The sequence below is a fragment of the Gasterosteus aculeatus genome, chromosome Y, assembly GCF_964276395.1.
Source record: "Gasterosteus aculeatus chromosome Y, fGasAcu3.hap1.1, whole genome shotgun sequence".
Lineage (NCBI taxonomy): Eukaryota > Metazoa > Chordata > Actinopteri > Perciformes > Gasterosteidae > Gasterosteus > Gasterosteus aculeatus.
Genome location: NC_135709.1, coordinates 18,431,750 through 18,449,715, shown reverse-complemented (window position 1 = coordinate 18,449,715; position 17,966 = coordinate 18,431,750). Strand labels below are relative to the sequence as shown.

Genomic DNA, 17,966 nt, shown 5'->3' with positions numbered 1-17,966 from the left:
CCCCTCGTTTCAGTCTTTATGTCCTGCCTTTGTGATGGTCTTCCCCGCCCCAGATCTGATCCACCTGTGAGTGATGGAGCCACAACTCCCCAGTGTATTCAACCCATGTGTTCCCGTCTCTGTGCCAGTTCTTCTTTGTCCCATGTCAAGGGGGTTTCTTCTGTGAACGGTCCTTTTTCTTTGTGTCTTTGCCTAATCAATCCCTAATCAATCCCTGATTCTGATTTTTTCCTGATGAGCTAACAAATCTCCTCGGTACCGAACAAGTGAAGTCTGTATTTCTGCACCTTATTCAGCTCTCCGGGATGTGCTTTTTAATTCATTTTTTCCCACAGTGAGGCTTAATATATTAAGAAACCTTTTATTCTAGTAATCTGCAGTCAAGATTCCCAATGCTGTTTCCTCACAGTGACCCATTATCATCCATCACTGGGGCTGTGTGACCTTTTTACTCTTGTGATCCAGAAACTAGGTTGTGAAAATGCCACATCTACTCCGGAGAATAATCTGCACTGTCAGGAGACATCCTTTGGCAAGGCCACCTGACGGACAGCAGAGAACCACAGATGAGAGCTGTGCATCGGTGAGGAGCAATCCACATGATCATCCCATCCAGCCCCACGACTCTCCCTCCTGCATCTGCCAGTGGACTTGCAGGTATATAGTGATACTCTCCAGCTGGCAGGGGAGGTGTGGTGAATGGGTTTAGTCATCTTACACACACATAAGGAAGACACTTAAGAGCGCACAGCTGCAGTGGAAATGAATTTATTCCCAAGTTAAAATTGTACTTTTTTGTTTTTTCATAGACAGACACGCCCAAATGCATACAAACGGTACTGCTACACAGCCAGAAACGCACTTTATTTTTTGCTCATGACTAACATTTATCCACCCATTTCTGCTCCACAACAGTAACTCAATAGGGAGGTGTCTATGGGCAAATACGCCACGCTATTAGTCTTGGATTTATTAATAATGCAAAAATAAAGCCAATGTAATATTTACTACATCTGCACTCATTGTTTAATTAGGCTCACATCCTGATCCGATTCTTTTTTGTGCGTGGGTGCAGATGCGCCCACGTAAAGCCCATTTGCCAAACGTGGCTCGTCGTCTTGGCCGTTTTTTTTGCAGGCGCACATGACAGATGTTCATTAGCTTCCAATTAGGGAAGACCACCTAGTGAGTGATGACCTCCATCTATCAGTGTATCTTTCAATTTCCACGTTTTAAACCAGCACCACAGCTGAGACACAGACACCACTGCTCCGTCACATAGTGAATTATGCATGAACTCATGGTGTTCAATAAGGGCTCTAGAGAGACAGAGAAGGATGTAGGAGAGACAGGAAGTGAACAATAAGGGGCAGCATGCGGCAGAAAGCAGCATGGTGTGTTTATGTGGGACCCAGGGGAGAGATTCAGAAACAAAAAAAGGGATTGTCTCCCTCCGCTGTGGTCGCTCGTTGATGTTGATATGCTCGGTTTAAAATAATTAAAAATCAAAAATCACACAGTTGAAAACACATTGTAAAACCTAATCCCCTAAAGCCAAACGCTAAAGCCAGAAATGCAATGGTTTGGTCCATGTGTGTCAGATCAGACATTAAAAACAACCCCCTTTTGATTTCCTGCATTTCGCCCCGGATGGTAGGGTAAACTTCATGGCATCGCGTGAACATGTGTGTGTGAGTTTATTGGGTTTTGATCGTGTGTATTTGCTCCTATCACAGATTAGTGAACCCCATAACCAATTGGAATTAATCAGAGCTGGGGATTGGGGCCAGAGAATAATCCCACTGTTGAGTTTGGCTGTTCTTCCTAAACATCAAAGACATCCTGCCCAGTATGGCTGAATCATACCGACACGATAACCAGAAGCCTCTCTCCTCATCAGCAGAGTGCGGCACACAAGGGAGGGACCGCTGCTGCTGACGAGCTGACACGAGTGTCACCCACCCTTCGGCAGGCAAAAACCAATACCATGTGAAATACTCAGGCAAAATTCTCTGTTTCTGCCTTTGTTTGTCTGTTGTGCACTCTCAGAGGTCAACTGGGTGTGTCCTGTACGTCCCATGTCAGCAAGATTACTCCCTCTGGACAATGTAACGTAACCAGGACGGACACTGTCTCTGGTTTGTGAAGAGAGCAGTCAGAGCCTCTGCTGACGAGTGTCTGATTTGTTTGTGTGGATAAGGGAACGAGGTAGCGAAGAAGGGAAGGACACAGGATTAGACGGAGGCCGCTGAGGCATGTCTTACCACGATATGACCGCTTTGCCACAAGAAATATAAATCCACCCTTTACGGTCTCGCTTTCTCCTGAGGTCTCCTTACGTGTTGCGCAAACATAGCTCACAGAAGGGTTTTCCTCACTATCCATGATGTGTTTTGTTGGTGGATTAAAGTGAGGGAAGCAAAATATCTAGCTCAGAGCTTAAACCTCACCATCCCTGAGCTAAATCCGTTTCCAGTCACCGGCACAGCGACAGAGAGAGAGAGAGAGAGAGAGAGAGAGATGGTGGCGCAAAGCTTTACGGGGCAAAGGGAGAGGAGAGGAGAGGTGCAAGAGAACAAGAGGGGAGGGAACCTGAGCTCTGTCTCTGAGTAACATTCTGCATAGCAGGAAGGGAAAGGAGGACACACGGGAGGGAGGGGGGAGGGAAAGGGGAGGGAGGGGGGAGAGAGGTTGTCTCTGCATAGCAGCAAACTGCACTGGGTCACACACCCTCTGCTGCAGCTGTGGCTCCAAGCCACCACCATTAAACATTTGCTTCCGGGCAGCAGGGAGGTGGGCAGAGAGTAGTATGAGGTAATACATCTGATAAATTGTATAATTAAGGCATTCGGGATGATGACGGCTAATGACTCAATTATTTGCTTATACTTCATAACACAGTCCCTTGCAGACGATGCTCGGAAATACTATAATAATCAATATTTAAATGATCTACTGAGGAGTTCCGTGAATGTTTCCCATTTGCTCAGATCAGATCCCGAGTACATGGAGAATGCGCCACTCCAAGTCATGCACGTTTCTCATTTTGTCTCTGAAGAAAAGATTCCTTTAGTGGATTGGTTATAAATATGCTACAGATCAATGTAATTTCCACCGCGCCGTAATCATAACGGCGTAAAACGTATTAATTCTTAGAATTATAACCAAGTGAGTAGCAGGTTTTGAGATGGTGCTAATCCTTTAAAAAGGCCTTCCATTACCTGGGAAAATAGCATGTATGTGACCCAAAGGGAAAACTTATCCAGATGAATGGAATAGATCCAAAAAATACTGTAATTTAGAAGGCAGGGCTCTAGTGGGTGGGTGAAGCGATGTGTATGAAGAATTGTGACTTGCAGTACAATATAATGTTAATACAGCTTGTCACAAACACACATACACCAACAGACAATTATTTCCACACGCACATACTTTCTGACATCCATATCAACACCCGTAGGAGCCATTGGTTATGTCTGTGTATGATGTGTTTAAATTTGGAGCCAATCTCAGGTTGACCTCGTTGAGTTGTATTGTAATTCTTTGTAAAGGCGAGTAAGGAACAGGATCTTCTCCTGCACCCAGCCGAGTGGCTTACTGAAATGACTCATTTCAACACCTATGCATTATTTTAGTTGTATAATTTTGCTAAACAGCCCCATAGAACCGCTGCAATGCCCCTAGTGGAAATAGCACATTTTATGCACCACAGAGAATGGTGTAAAATAGTAAAAACTACAATTTTGAAGCCAGAGCTCTAGATTAAAAGCTTGAGATTATATAAAACTCTCGTTTATTCTGTAATGGCTGTGGGAACAAAATGTGTGGAACATTTTTTAACTTAAGATGTGTCTTTATTTTGGCAAAGTTTAATATGAACATTTTTGGAAGCTGAGGATAAACTTCTAGAGACTTCAACTAACTAAAAACCACCACTTCCTGCCTGTATTACCTGCAGATGATTGTCTACAAGATGGCGTCGTTGATGGCCGCCTCGGTGCTTCGGTGCGCTTCGTTTTTTGTTGTTTTTGTTGTTAATTATGTTTCCTGCTGCAATTCCCGGAGCTCTTTCACCAGAGATGAGCTCTTGAACATCCGTGGAACAACTCCAGCGGAGTTACTTCCAACTTTCCTGCTTTCTTCCGTGGAATTACTGGACATTATAGTCAAAGGTGCGCTCACCTTTCGTCACGCGGTGAGACGCCGTAGGAGAGGAAAACGGGCCGGCTCGCTGGTGAGACTCCGCAGGCGGGGTTCTCGCACTCCGCTGCCGGGCATCTTTCTCTCCAACGTGCGCTCACTGTGCAACAAACTGGAGGAAATCCAGCTGCTGATGAGGAGAGACAGAGACTTCTCTACATCCTCCGTCTTGTGCTTCACGGAGACGTGGCTCTGCGGATCGATACCGGACTCCGCGCTCCAGCTGGCGGGCTTCCAGCTGCTCCGAGCGGACCGCGACACGGAGCTCTCCGGCAAGACGAAGGGTGGAGGAATCTGCTTCTACTTCAACAACAGCTGGTGCAACGACGTAACGGTGATCCTACAACACTGTTCTCCTGATCTGGAAACTTTTTTCATCAACTGCAAACCCTTTTATTCCCCCCGTGAGTTCGCTTCATTCATCCTGGTCGGTGTTTACATGCCGCCGGCGGGCAACGTGCACGAGGCTCAGCGGACACTCGCCGACCAGATACGGCGTGTGGAGCGGACCAACCCGGACTCTTTAGTTATTGTCCTCGGGGACTTTAACAAAGGAAATCTCACCCACGAACTTCCTAAATACAGACAGTTTATTAAATGCCCCACCAGAGAGGAGAACACGCTGGATCACTGTTACACCACAGTAAGCAGGGCTTATCACGCCGTCCCTCGTGCTGCACTGGGACACTCTGACCACGTCATGGTCCATCTGATTCCTGCATGCAGGCAGAAACTAAAGCTCTGCAAACCTGTGGTGAGGGAATTCAAGAAGTGGACCAGTGAGGCGCTGGAGGATCTTCGGGCGTGCTTTGACTGCACAGACTGGGATGTTTTCAGGACTGCTACTGACAGTCTGGATGAGTTCACAGAGGCTGTAACTTCCTACATCGGCTTCTGTGAGGACAGCTGTGTACCATCATGCACCAGGGTGAGTTACAACAACGACAAACCTGGTTCACAGCGGAACTCAGAACACTACGCCTGCAGAAGGATCAGGCATTTAGGAGTGGGGACAAAGACTTGTACACAGAGGCAAAATACAAGTTTAGCAAGGCGGTGAGAGACGCTAAACGACTGTACTCTGAGAAACTCCAACAACAGTTCTCAGCAAGTGACTCTGCTTCGGTCTGGAGAGGCCTCAAACACCTCACCAACTACAAGCCAAAAAACCCCCAGTCCATGAATGACCTCCGCCTGGCAGACGAGCTCAATGAGTTCTACTGCAGATTTGAAAGACAATGTCCTGTTCCCATCCCCCACAGCTCCACCAACCTGCTGCAGTCCTCCTCCCCTCCCTCCCCCAGCCAATCAGGTGCTCACGCCTCTTCATCATTATCACCTGCCCCTCCCCCACCAGCAGCGACCCTCTCTATTCTGGAGAGAGACGTTAACCAGCTCTTTAGAAGACTAAATCCCCGTAAGGCAGCCGGTCCGGACTCAGTCTCCCCTCACTCCCTGAAGCATTGTGCTGACCAGCTGTCTCCGGTGTTCACTGACATCTTCAACACCTCCCTGGAGACATGCCACGTACCAGCCTGCTTCAAGGCCTCCACCATCATCCCTGTCCCCAAGAAGCCCAGGATCACAGGACTCAATGACTACAGGCCCGTCGCCCTGACCTCTGTAGTCATGAAGTCTTTTGAACGGCTAGTCCTGACCCACCTGAAGTCCCTCACCGACCCCCTCCTGGACCCCCTGCAGTTCGCCTACAGAGCCAACAGGTCTGTGGACGATGCTGTCAACATGGCCCTCCACTACATCCTCCAGCATCTGGACTCCCCAGGAACCTACGCCAGGATCCTGTTTGTGGACTTCAGCTCTGCCTTCAACACCATCACCCCGTCTCTGCTGCAGGACAAACTCTCCCAGCTGCACGTGCCCGACTCCACCTGCAAGTGGATCACTGACTTCCTGTCTGACAGGAAGCAGCACGTAAAGCTGGGGAAACATGTCTCAGCCTCTCGGACCATCAGCACCGGTTCCCCCCAAGGCAGCGTTCTTTCCCCTCTGCTCTTCTCCCTGTACACCAACAGCTGCACCTCCAGCCACCAGTCCGTCAAGCTCCTGAAGTTTGCGGATGACACCACCCTCATTGGACTAATCTCTGGTGGGGACGAGTCCGCCTACAGGTGGGAGTCTGACCATCTGGTGTCGTGGTGCAGCCAGAACAACCTGGAGCTCAACGCTCTAAAGACAGTGGAGATGGTTGTGGATTTCCGGCGGAACAGAGCCCCACCCTCCCCCATCACCCTGTGGGACTCCCCCGTCACCATAGTGGATTCCTTCCGTTTCCTGGGCTCCATCATCACCCAGGACCTCAAGTGGGAGCTGAACATCAGCTCCATCACCAAGAAGGCTCAGCAGAGGTTGTTCTTCCTGAGGCAGCTGAAGAAACTCAACCTGCCAAAGACGATGATGGTCCACTTCTACACGGCCATCATGGAGTCCATCCTCTGCTCCTCCATCAGCGTCTGGTACGCTGCAGCCACAGCCAAGGACAAGGGCAGGCTGCAGCGTGTCCTCCGCTCTGCAGAGAGGGTGATCGGCTGCAATCTGCCGTCCCTGCAGGACTTGTTTGCTTCCAGGTCTCTGAAGCGAGCTAAAAAGATCGCGGCCGACCCCTCCCACCCCGGACATAAACTGTTTGTGCCCCTTCCATCTGGCAGGAGGCTGAGGTCCATCAGGACTAAGACCTCCCGCCACACCAACAGTTTCTTCCCGTCGGCAGTCGGGCTCATCAACAGAGCCGGTCCCCCACTGACTGACTATAACACTCCACCGGTCACTCCCCCTCATACTGCACATGCCACTTTAAATGCAATTCATCACTTTGTCACTTGTCACTTTGTCTGTTACTTGTTTGTTAGTGCACTTTATGCTTAATATTTTTCTTTTTAACTTTTTAATATTTAATTTTTTTTAACTTTATTCCCTTGTTTTATACTAACCCATAGCCTTAGCCTTATTCTACTAACCCATTGCATTAGCATTTCATTCCACTTTATTTTATTACTTGTGCACTGTTGTCTTGTCTTGTCCGTCTACTGTCACGCACTAACCGCCGAGACAAATTCCTTGTATGTTTGACATATTTTGGCTAATAAATGTTTCCTGATTCCTCCTGATTCCTGATTAATGAACTTTTACCCAAAGCAGGCTTAGAAAAGCAAGACAGGAAGGCACCCGTCTTTCCAAAGGTTTAGAAGTCATACAAATATAGTGCTACAATATTTGCACTTAGTAAACAGTAAAACAACATGCACTGTACTCATGTCCATTTATATTCTCACAAGCAGGGAACGTCCAAATTTCAATAAAAGAAACCGCATAACAACAAAGGAGGGGCTCACCTTCTCATATGGATCAGAGTCATAGTTGAGTCCAATCCCGCAGTCGTCTGTGATTTCAGAGAGATCTTCATCATCAAACTCCTCCAGGCTGATGTCGTGGGCCGGCCTGGAAACACACGAGACAGCACGTTGACTACGTGCTGTGAGGAAGAACACTGACACAGGAAACACGTCTGTCCCACCGGTGAACTCTCCAGAGGAAAACGTCTCGTCGACTTTATGCCCACACACTGAGACGTGCTGCAACTGAGGGGCCGTCACTGTCTACATGTAATGGACAGAGGCAGCCACACAGCCACGTCCTCTGTCTTCTCTTCCCTCATAACAATCCACACTGACAAGATTTCAGTGGTGCAGCAACCGCAACACAATTGAAATTGTTAATAAAATGCCAACATTACAAATAAAGCTCAATGATACAACATGTGAATGGTGTAAAAAGAGTTGTCAGTGAATTTTTGGCAGGTGCCTCGTGAACCGGAGTTGTTTAACTTTTGGCAGCCGGCCAGTGCAACAGGGAATTCTATATGTTTCCCTGTTGCAAGTTTTCTTTATTGGGCTCGATCTCATCTCCACTCCATTAGTTTCAGCAGGAGGTCGGTTCTACAGCAGTTTGTGTTCAAAGAAATGCCGCATTGCAGCTTTGCTTCAAAGATACCGACAGCGCGCTTTAGGTATAGATGCAAGCTTACATCACACAGTCATCTGGGCTTCTGTTTACACAATGTCATTGGTGCCATGGAGAAAATGAGGACGTGCTGATGCATCTAAAAGTATAACAAAAGGGGGTCATGAAACAGCCACTGTAATCAAACGGCCCCCAGGCTACTGGTCTGCTTTAATGAGAAAAACGTCCAACTGAGAGAGAAAATAAAAAGCGATTTACTATAATTCAGTCAAAGCACAAATAATAAAATGTACGCAAACAAGTGTTATATAAGTTGCATGTCCTTAAAGTATTATAGGAAAAAAGCTATCAATAGTTAAACACTACTAAAAGATAAAGATAAGCTGAATGGCACAAAGGTTTTGATAAAATTGTGTGGTTAAGCTGCCACTGATACCAAAGTCTTCTTCCTTTGCGGAAGATTACAGTTAGACACTAATATTAAAGCTTGACCTTGCTGTTCACTTTTTTAATATAAATTGTATTGAAGATTCAACTTTAGCATCTAGAATTTTTTTTTGGGAGGGGAGGAACTATAGAAAGCTTATATTACAAAATGCAAGAAATTACTTCATATTCCGAATTTACAGCCGTAGTTTAGTACTAAGCATCGATATATTTAGCATACTTCTAAATGTATCATTTCATTTAGCTCTGATTTCTACATAGCTTATTGTTTTTTGTGCATGGTGCATTAAATAATAATTAGTACCTAATAAGTACTTAAATGAGTTATTCAATGTGGCCATCAGATTATTCTAAAGAGTTACTCAAATGAATAACATCTATGTCCTTGTTCTGCAACATGTTTGGTTATGAGGTTTTTGGCTGCGGTTAGATGTTCAAATCAAGCGTGTAGCTTCTAAGAGAAAGGCGCTAAGGGTCACCCTGTCTTAACTGATATGACAGACGTCTTGATAAGGCTCTGGCTGATATGGGTCTAAACGTGTGTATATAAAGCCTACTCGGATCCAAGCAGAGTTGTATCCATCCAGCAGTGCGTTGTGTACAGGAGGGATCATGAAGTGTCTTGTAGCTGTTTTGGTCTGTGTGGTGCTCGCAGAGGGAATCGTCAAGTAAGGAAACTCCACCTCTTTGATTTTCAATTATGTGCTTGGTTTAAGATATATATTTATATATATATATATATATATATATATATATATATATATATATATATATATATATATATATATATATATATATATATATATATATATATATATATATATATGCTTTCTCCTTCTTTAGGATCCCTCTGCAGAAGCACAAGTCCATGCGTGAGGCCCTGAGGGACAAAGGGATTGAGCTGCCTTACCAGGATCCAGCTCTCAACAGGCTGATGAGTTTGCTGGCTCTGCCAACATGTACATCAATAACTACGCCGATGTAAGAAATCCTAGGTTTAACTTTTACATACCTTTCAAACCATTAACTAATGGGTTTTTACTTTGTTTTATTGGGTACTTTCTTTACCTCACACCGATGTGCTCCTCAGACCACCTACTACGGTGCCATCAATATTCGAACACCTCCCCAGTCCTTCCAAGTATTGTTTGACACTGGCTCTGCCAACCTGTGGGTGGACTCTGTCTACTGCAACACACAGGCCTGCAGTGAGTACAAACTAACAGGCTTTTCACTGCAAAATCCCTCACTTGTCACGCTCTTCAAAACATTTGCATGTGATGAACTCCTCCTGAGGACCAAGCGAGCTGAACTTGTCGTCCTATTTCCAAGAGCTTAAATGTTGTACAGACCAAGGTTATTATAGTTTTGAATGTTTCACTAGTTTTTATTTTTATTTAGTTTTGACTTTTTGTTTTCAATTTCAGTTTAGTTTCAATTAAGTAAATAAGTTTTTAAAGCGGGTTTGCTAGTTTAGTTTAGTTTTTATTTTTGGAAAATGCTTAGTTTTAGTTGAGTTTTTATTAGTTTCAGTATTAGTTTTATTCTTTACCGCAGAATGTAGACCGGGGGGGGGCGCAGTCAGGGAAGCTTCATTTTTTGCTTGCAAAACAAAATGCTCAAAATGAATTGTAGATACAAGCTATAATAAGTAATACAAACTCAACACAACATACCATTTCAAAAAATGTATTTAGGACAGATGAACAGCCATCCCCAAAAGACAACTATGAAATATGTGTCAGTCAGTGTGTTTGTGTCATTAACCAGAAAAATTCCACTGGACACAAAAAAACAACAAAACATAAAATGTAGATATGAGTACAAATATGTAAAGAGTCTACACAAGATGCAATAGACTAAAGACACACGTGAACAGCATTTACTAAACCCATTAATGAGCCACACATGACATTGCTTGGGAGCCGGGAGTCTCAGAGAGCTTAATCTGAAAAAAAATAATCTAAAACCCAATAAAAACTCTAGAGCAGCGATTCCAAAGTGTGGGCCTGCAGGTACTGCAGGTGGGCCGCGAGAGGTCATTTACAATAAATAAATAAAGTTTTTTAATTTTCAATTTTTAAAAGTTTGAAATTAATATAAAAATATTTATGATGAGGCATATTAGGTATGTGAAACAATAGTTGATGAAGCACAAACAATTTAAACGGACAGATTAATAAAACAATAAGGCTCTCGCTCCAAACGGCTGCTCTTGTCCGCCTGTCGTTGTTCAACAAACGGGGCGCCCTCTTGTAGTATTAAAGTAAATATACCGCATTTTCCGCACTCCAAGGTCCACTCAAAAGGCTTTAACTTTCTCAAAAAACGTCAGTGCCTTATAATCCGGAGCGCTTTATGTATATGGATCAATTGGTTAATCGGTTGATCCATACTGGTTGTACACGGCGCTCTGCCAAACACGCCAAAGCTCGTCTACGACGGCGAGATGCTGAGTGAGATACGGAGCTTGTTTCAGTGCGCGTCGGAGAAACAAAGCTGTCGTTCTCGCCGAGCACTTCATGAGATTAAAGAGCGAGAGACGGCGCCCTTTTCTCCACAGTAGCTGAACCATCTTAACGGGGAAATAAGTTATTCTAAAAGCAGCCGAAGATTTAAGGCGTGGATGGCGAGGGGGCGGCGGGAGCGGACGCACCTCGCAGCATCGATCGGACCCTGAAAGCACCGTCTCCACCTTACTGTCAAAAAGAACCACAGCGAGCGCGTAGAAAACTCGAGCAACTCGCGAGCAACGAAGTTCACGTTTCGCAAGCGAGCAAATACCCCGCTGTTCTATAGCATTGACAAAGACGAAAACTAAAGACATTTTCTCTATAATTCTATTTTATTTTAGTTAGTTTTGTAAAGACACAATACAGTTTCAGTTAGTTATCATTTTTTTTATAAAGGCTCGTTTTTATTTCAGTTAACGAAAAAAAAAAATCACACCTCGTTTTCGTTTTTTCGTTAACGATAATAACCTTGGTACAGACATGGCACTTAAGAGTTGTAGTGTAATTACAGGCATGCCAGTAAGCATTTGTTGGTCCCAGCAACTGCATCTGTAAAGATTCAGCACATGATTTCTATAAATGTCAAACGGCTCTGCAAGGCATGGGGGTATGTCGGGGGAAATGGCTCCAGAGATAATCCCGATCAATGCGATTCACAGACACACACACAAAGTTCAACCCCCAGCAGTCCTCTACCTACTCTGGCAAGGGACAGACCTTCTACCTGCACTATGGAGCTGGAAGCCTCTATGGGACCTTTGGATACGACACCGTCAATGTGAGTCCAACAGGCCAAACAAAGTACATCACAATACTAACAGAATACTGGACTGGACTAGTCTTACAAAACTAAGACAGAGAACTTCCGGAAAGCAGAAATGTTCAATATCACCTCTGTCGGTGATGTCTCACAGTTTAACTTTATCTATAACAATCTGTGCAGCAGCTTTTTATGTAGGTATTATGGGTTGAAACACAAGGAAATTCCCATTAATATCTGTCAATACCACTGAACCAGAAGAATAATACTAATGATGTATATCATCAACAGAGGTCTCACTTATGTAATGCAATCTACAGTCACACAGGCTGAGGCTTAACTACATATGACAACAGTCTACGAACTAGTATCTTACTCACATATCGTATTATTTGGTTTTGGACCCTTAGGTTGGCGGCATTGTGATCAATAACCAGGAGATTGGTCTGAGCACAAACAAGCCTGGTCAGAACCGAGCATATCGGCCGGAGGAGAGACCCCCCGTCATGGACAACACGATGAGTCAAAACCTGCTGAACATGTTCGCTTTCTACCTTTCCAGGTACAAGTGCCACAGGGCTTCTTTTGAGAGCCGTAAAATATTCCCTATGGATACACAGCCTCAGATGTTACTGTAGCCGATACATTTTGGCTTGTGGTCTGGTGTAGGGGAGGACAGCAGGGCAGTGTGCTGTCTTTCGGAGGAGTGGACAACAGCTTGTACCAGGGTCAGATCCACTGGACCCCTGTGACCTCTCAGACTTACTGGCAGATTGGCATTAACGGGTCAGTGCTTGTCAACAGTTCATCAACATGTCTAGTGATCTGTGATTGAGATCACTGATTGAGAGTGCAAGAAGAAACTAAAACTCTTTCCATATTTGGTAAATTGCAGATTCCAGATCAATGGTCAAGAGACTGGCTGGTGCTCTCAGGGCTGCCAGTCCATTGTGGACACGGGAACCTCCCGGCTCACCGCCCCAAGTCAGTTTCTGGGTTACATTATGCAAGCCATCGGAGCTCAACAGAACCAGTATGGACAGGTACGACCAATGGAACGACGGACACACACTCACTCTGATGTTATTATTCCCCATGAAGATACAGTTCTCTGGAGAGTACTACTCCATCTACGACCGCAGCAACAACCGCCTGGGCTTTGCTGCAGCTGTCTAAGGGTCCTCAGCGTAACCTGACTGTTGACCTCATCAGAAAATAATGATTTAATCCCCTTTAAACACTGCCTAATGATGATCTTAAACATATTTTCTGGTATAAATTTATAAGCAATATTGGTCTAAATGTCTTTTATTGTCCATCCTCAAATTGAAAAAAAGCAAAAAAGAGTCAAGTATGTCCACAAAATTGCATCACGCTCAAGCAGAATAAAAGGTTTTAACGCAAATATTTCAGAGATTTCGTCTTTCTAAATGAGTAATCATCATCTTTTCAGCACTTTACCTGATTAGAGGGAGACCAAAGGGGTTTAGGGCCCTTTATTATTAAGTGTGTCTGTTTGGGTCCAAAAACAATTCTTCTTAAATGTCTTTTTAAATGTCCTACAATCCTAGGATTCATTATGTCATACAACTAATGGTTGGAAAAAAATCCAATTGCTATTATCCGGACTGATATTCTGATTGACAAATAATTTGAAATATGGAATAATAATTCTAATTTTCATTGAGAAATTCCGCTATGGTTGTATTTTGGTTTCAGTATGGGAAAGACAACAAAATTAATTTGAATTTTGACACCTCATATGCATGCGCATGCAAACCAGTTATTCTCCCTGAGATGGTTTGCGTCCCTTTCTCAAACATTCAGCATCATTTGGATCTCAGAATATCACTCAGTGAGATGCAACCACCACTGCAATGACGACACTTCCTGTCGGTGTTTAGACAGCATCAAAGTCAGTGTGCAGTTCCTGTCCCACCATGTTGTGCACAACTCACTGCTCATCCGACAGCACACTGTCACATCCTTTGCATGCACGACACCGCTGCTCGTGAACATTTTCAATAATTAAGATGTGAAAGTGAGGCTTAGCAGAAAGAAAAAAGCTCATCCTCTACCTCTTCTGGATTGTGCCAAGTGAGAATCCTACCACAAGCAAACCAGTCAGCACAAAGTGAACATTCACTTGTGCCGGCCATCTCGCTGCTATAGCACACCCTGCAGTCACTGGCACTGCTAAGCCAGTGAGGGTCTGCAGGTACGCTCCTTCTTTTCATTTCCTCACTGCCATCCTCAGGCTCAAACGATCTATCGAGCCCACATTCGCAACAGTTACTCTCAGCCGTCCTTGTCACGTCCAGACCATGAATAGTCAAGCCTGAACACTGTCATCTCTGCTTCTATAAATCTCTCAGAGTTTTGTTGTGTTCCATATTTCATTACCAGCATCTATTCAACACACTCTCTCATCTCTGGAATAGATTCATCATTTAAGAAGTTTTTCAGGCAACAGAGGCAAACATTAGATTGGTAGAGATTTTGAAATGTGAGAATTTGCTGCTTTGTCATAGGCCGGAACTTTTGCATCGGTATATATAAAATGGATCTGTATTGGATTTAAGCTTCTTACCCCACGGTAACCATAGCGACCACTCACCTCCCCCCTTCTGCCTTGCAAAACATCCTCCAAAGAGTCAGATGGAAAAAGTAGAACATCGACTGCTAAATATGTGACGCTTAGTGAAAAGGTTGAATTAGTCAAGTAGTGAAATTATTGACGTATGACGGAATAGACTCAAGCATATGAAATGTGTATATACGTTATCAAATTGCTTCATTGTTGAATCGAGAGCTACAATGTGATGGTTTCCATCATTGATTTCATTATTCATCAGCTCAGAAAGAAGTGAAAAATGTCTCTCACGGTTTTCTACAGCCCAAAACAATGGGTTCAAATTTTTTGTTTATTCTGTTGACAATTTAAATACATTATTTGTATTGTCGTAGGAGACTAGGAAAATTAGAAATCACCTACATTTGAGAGGATGTACGAAGTGTTATGATGAAATGACACGTAATTTAAGTGTTGAGTTAGAAAAGCTTAATAAATAATAACAATTTCCTTGCTTTTAACGTTCCTCTACTTCTCACAGCCTTGTTTTGGTGGCATCTCTCCAGTTAGTGGCCGATAATAATAATAATAATGCTTTCGTTGTTATAGCTTTTCTTGGTACCCAAAGACGCTTTAAGGTGTTTTGCACAAAGCAATAGTTTACCTACTCTGATAAACAACCACATGGCTCCAATCTATGAGCCGCTGGGATTCATCATTCAGCACACTTGTACCAGTACAAATAAGTTAATATTAGAGACAATATGATATTCTCTAACTAAAAAAAGTAAAAGGTTATATTAACTAGAAAGTGCACCATTTTGCTATAAAGATGATGTGTGTCTTTTGAGGTTTGTGTTTGCAGTGAAAAGAAGGATCCCTTAGCGCAGAAGAAATGTCTGTGATACATTTCTGGAGCTCAGGAGAGAAAGGCGGGCTCCCGCTCGGATTATGTCGCCCATTGGAAACAATGTTGGGGTTATGTAAGGCAGATTACTGTTCCACACCATTACACCGCTGGTGGTTTCATCCATGAATCAGTCACACACACAAAAACATTGACACAAGGGAGGAACACACACACGCAGAACAATTATATATAATAAACAATGCACTTTCCATGTAAAAAAGCATTCTACAATCTAATTTAATATTTAATTGACTAGCATCATTGGTAAAATTGATGATGCAAAGCTGCCACAAAATGAACACAAATAATGTGTGTACTATCAAATGCACACAAAAGTAATTGAGAAAACAGAGACACAACTGATCACTGTTTAAGTCGTTGAGTTAATGAAAGCAAGACCTTGAGAGAAGAAAGAGTTCTCCATTATTTATTATTGTTTGATAAATAAAACAGCTTGCTACAGCTCTTTGCAAATGCTGTCAATTTAGGTTTATTGATGTAACGACCAAAGCTTGGCCCTGTGCTCTGTACTAAGGTCGTTAGTAGTCATGCAAAAAATCAGGTCTATTGATCTGATATTATCTGGCGATGAGAGGAAGCTTACAGTGTGTAACTAAATCCCCCACACGAGTGCGTTTTGTGAGTATGTAAAATCCACTGGGGCCTGGCTTGCTAATGTGATTGCGTTCCGTCAAGATATCGGACATGTGGAGGCAGACAATGAAATGTGGCATTACAGCCTGAGAGATTCGCTCTGTTTTGGGGAGGGAGACCATGTATCCACAGCACCAGGCCATTATTGCACAGGAAATCAAATAGAAATAAGAGGACTTTCTCTTTCTACAAAAAACACCCCTCAGGGCAAAGTAGATCAGAACATTGCAGCAAAACAAATAAACAACTTTGGAGGAAAATGCTAACTGTCACTGCACTACACTGCAGGCACATTTGTCATATCGTGTGTTGCACAGGTCCCATCCGTAGCCGTTTTGAAACATTATCACTTCCGCAAACAAAGATTGTTCAGCAAACATGCAGCTGCCTGCATGCTCGCAGCAGGGCGTGGGCCTCACACACAGAGAATGCGCAGGGCGGCTGCCCGACGTGACAGCTTCAGAGCCACCAGTACATATTGAAGGCCTGGCAGGTCACAACATCTAAAACATCTCGCAGTCATTTCCTCTACTCGTCAACCATGTGACCCCCCCCCCCCCCCCCCCCCCCCCCCCCCCCCCACACACACCTTCTCGCTCTTACCTGCAACCAGGAGGAGAGAGGGAATGGAAGGTGGATAGGGAAAACATCTCAGCCCTGTCCGCCATCTTCTTCCACAAATGACTCAGAGGGACTGCAGAGAATCACGGGAGGCGTGCGGTCCACTCACCAGCACGGAGGACAGAGGACAGACGCAGCCGTGTGGACAGAGATGTCTCTCTCCGCGGCCCCACAGATGCCCCCCTCTGGCCGCGAGCTTTCATTCAGATGAGTCTGCTCAGCACCATCCAATCCGCAGCTAACCATCCACACAAGGGAGGGGGGGGGGGGGGGGGGGGGGGGTGAAGGCAAACAAAAGGGATCTTCAGAGATTTTGCACAAGACCGCTGAAACTGAAATACAACCCAGTTCCTCCTGCTCCTGCCAGAAAGTAGAGCGCAACGCAAGACCGCGGTCGTCTTTTCCCCTCGTCGAATGTCCGCCTGTGGCACACGACGGATACGCGGCGGCAGTGCGGAGCCAGAGGAGGGAGCGGGGGGGCAGTGACGTTTTAACGTCAGTGTCTTTACCGAGTGAGCAGGGCTGTCCTGAGCGGATGCAGGCAGGACAAGCGGCAAGACAGTGCTGTAATATATATTCCCGGCCTTCAATTATCATTCATTTTGGCCATTCAATTTGCCATTACCGTTTATTTTCCTTCCATTTGCCACTTCATCGAAGTGAGTAATCGATTATTGAATCACACCCCAGACATTGTGGGGCGTCATATTGTACTGTGTTATACTGTATACATGTTGTCATTTTGCAGATGTTCCAGTGTGGAGCTGTTCACTGCCTGTGGTGCTGAAGAGTACTGTATTTTGCTAAACTGCAGGGTACCAGATTTTCCACACGGGGGCCAGACGTGTAATGACTGACTGAAAAGTATATTTATAGTGTGCTTGGACTTTGGTGATTTACCAGGCCATTAAACAAACAAACAGTAATTAAATAGGGGATGAAGACATTTCCACTTACAACCTAAATGTGTAATTGTAGGGGACTGCATGAGGACCGAATTCACAGGCCCTTTAAGGGAAAGGGGCTTAATCCTGAGACCAGGGGGGAGGTTAAAAGTAGCAGGAAGTAAATGTTTGTTGTTGTGAATAAAAGGACAAGGTGCAGCCACGCTCCTACATAATAGTTGTTTTACTAATAACAACTCATAGTCCACTTCATTTTTCCAGTTGTTTACTGAGAGTTTAACCTCCATATTGAAAAGAGAGGCGAACATCTGTCCTTTTCTGTGATGGTTCTATCCAATGAGTGTCAATGAGCTGCAGAGTTCTGTTCTATGTATACTATTTTGCATTAAACAGAGGACAATGTAAA

At 44.4% G+C, this 17,966-nt stretch overlaps 2 protein-coding genes and 1 long non-coding RNA gene across 5 annotated transcripts in view; 2 read left to right on the top strand and 1 right to left on the bottom strand.

Annotated features, from left to right (window-relative positions):
* LOC144391115 (uncharacterized) overlaps positions 1 to 17,966 on the top strand; it is a 48,417-nt gene that overhangs the window by 26,457 nt on the left and 3,994 nt on the right. The gene's annotated exons all lie outside the window — the stretch shown is intronic.
* Positions 1 to 17,966, bottom strand: part of LOC120812447 (C-Jun-amino-terminal kinase-interacting protein 2-like) — a 27,571-nt gene extending 9,605 nt beyond the window's left edge. For 2 of the 3 annotated variants that reach the window (XM_040168399.2, XM_040168400.2), the window contains exons 1-2: positions 16,765 to 17,966; positions 7,551 to 7,656 (exon numbers count right to left, since the gene is read on the bottom strand). In XM_040168399.2, the coding sequence (XP_040024333.2) occupies positions 7,551 to 7,656; positions 16,765 to 17,252 (594 nt within the window). In that variant the 5' untranslated portion in view covers positions 17,253 to 17,966. Of the gene's footprint in view, positions 1 to 7,550; positions 7,657 to 16,637 lie in introns of all 3 variants that reach the window. The other variant, XM_078097690.1, reaches the window with a different exon arrangement.
* LOC144391341 (gastricsin-like) lies at positions 9,191 to 13,223 on the top strand. The gene is made up of 7 exons (XM_078097961.1): positions 9,191 to 9,293; positions 9,469 to 9,606; positions 9,664 to 9,833; positions 11,798 to 11,916; positions 12,309 to 12,460; positions 12,568 to 12,684; positions 12,794 to 13,223. Exons 1-7 carry the CDS (start codon positions 9,238 to 9,240, stop codon positions 13,092 to 13,094), a joined length of 1,053 nt encoding a protein of 350 aa, XP_077954087.1. The 5' UTR covers positions 9,191 to 9,237; the 3' UTR covers positions 13,095 to 13,223.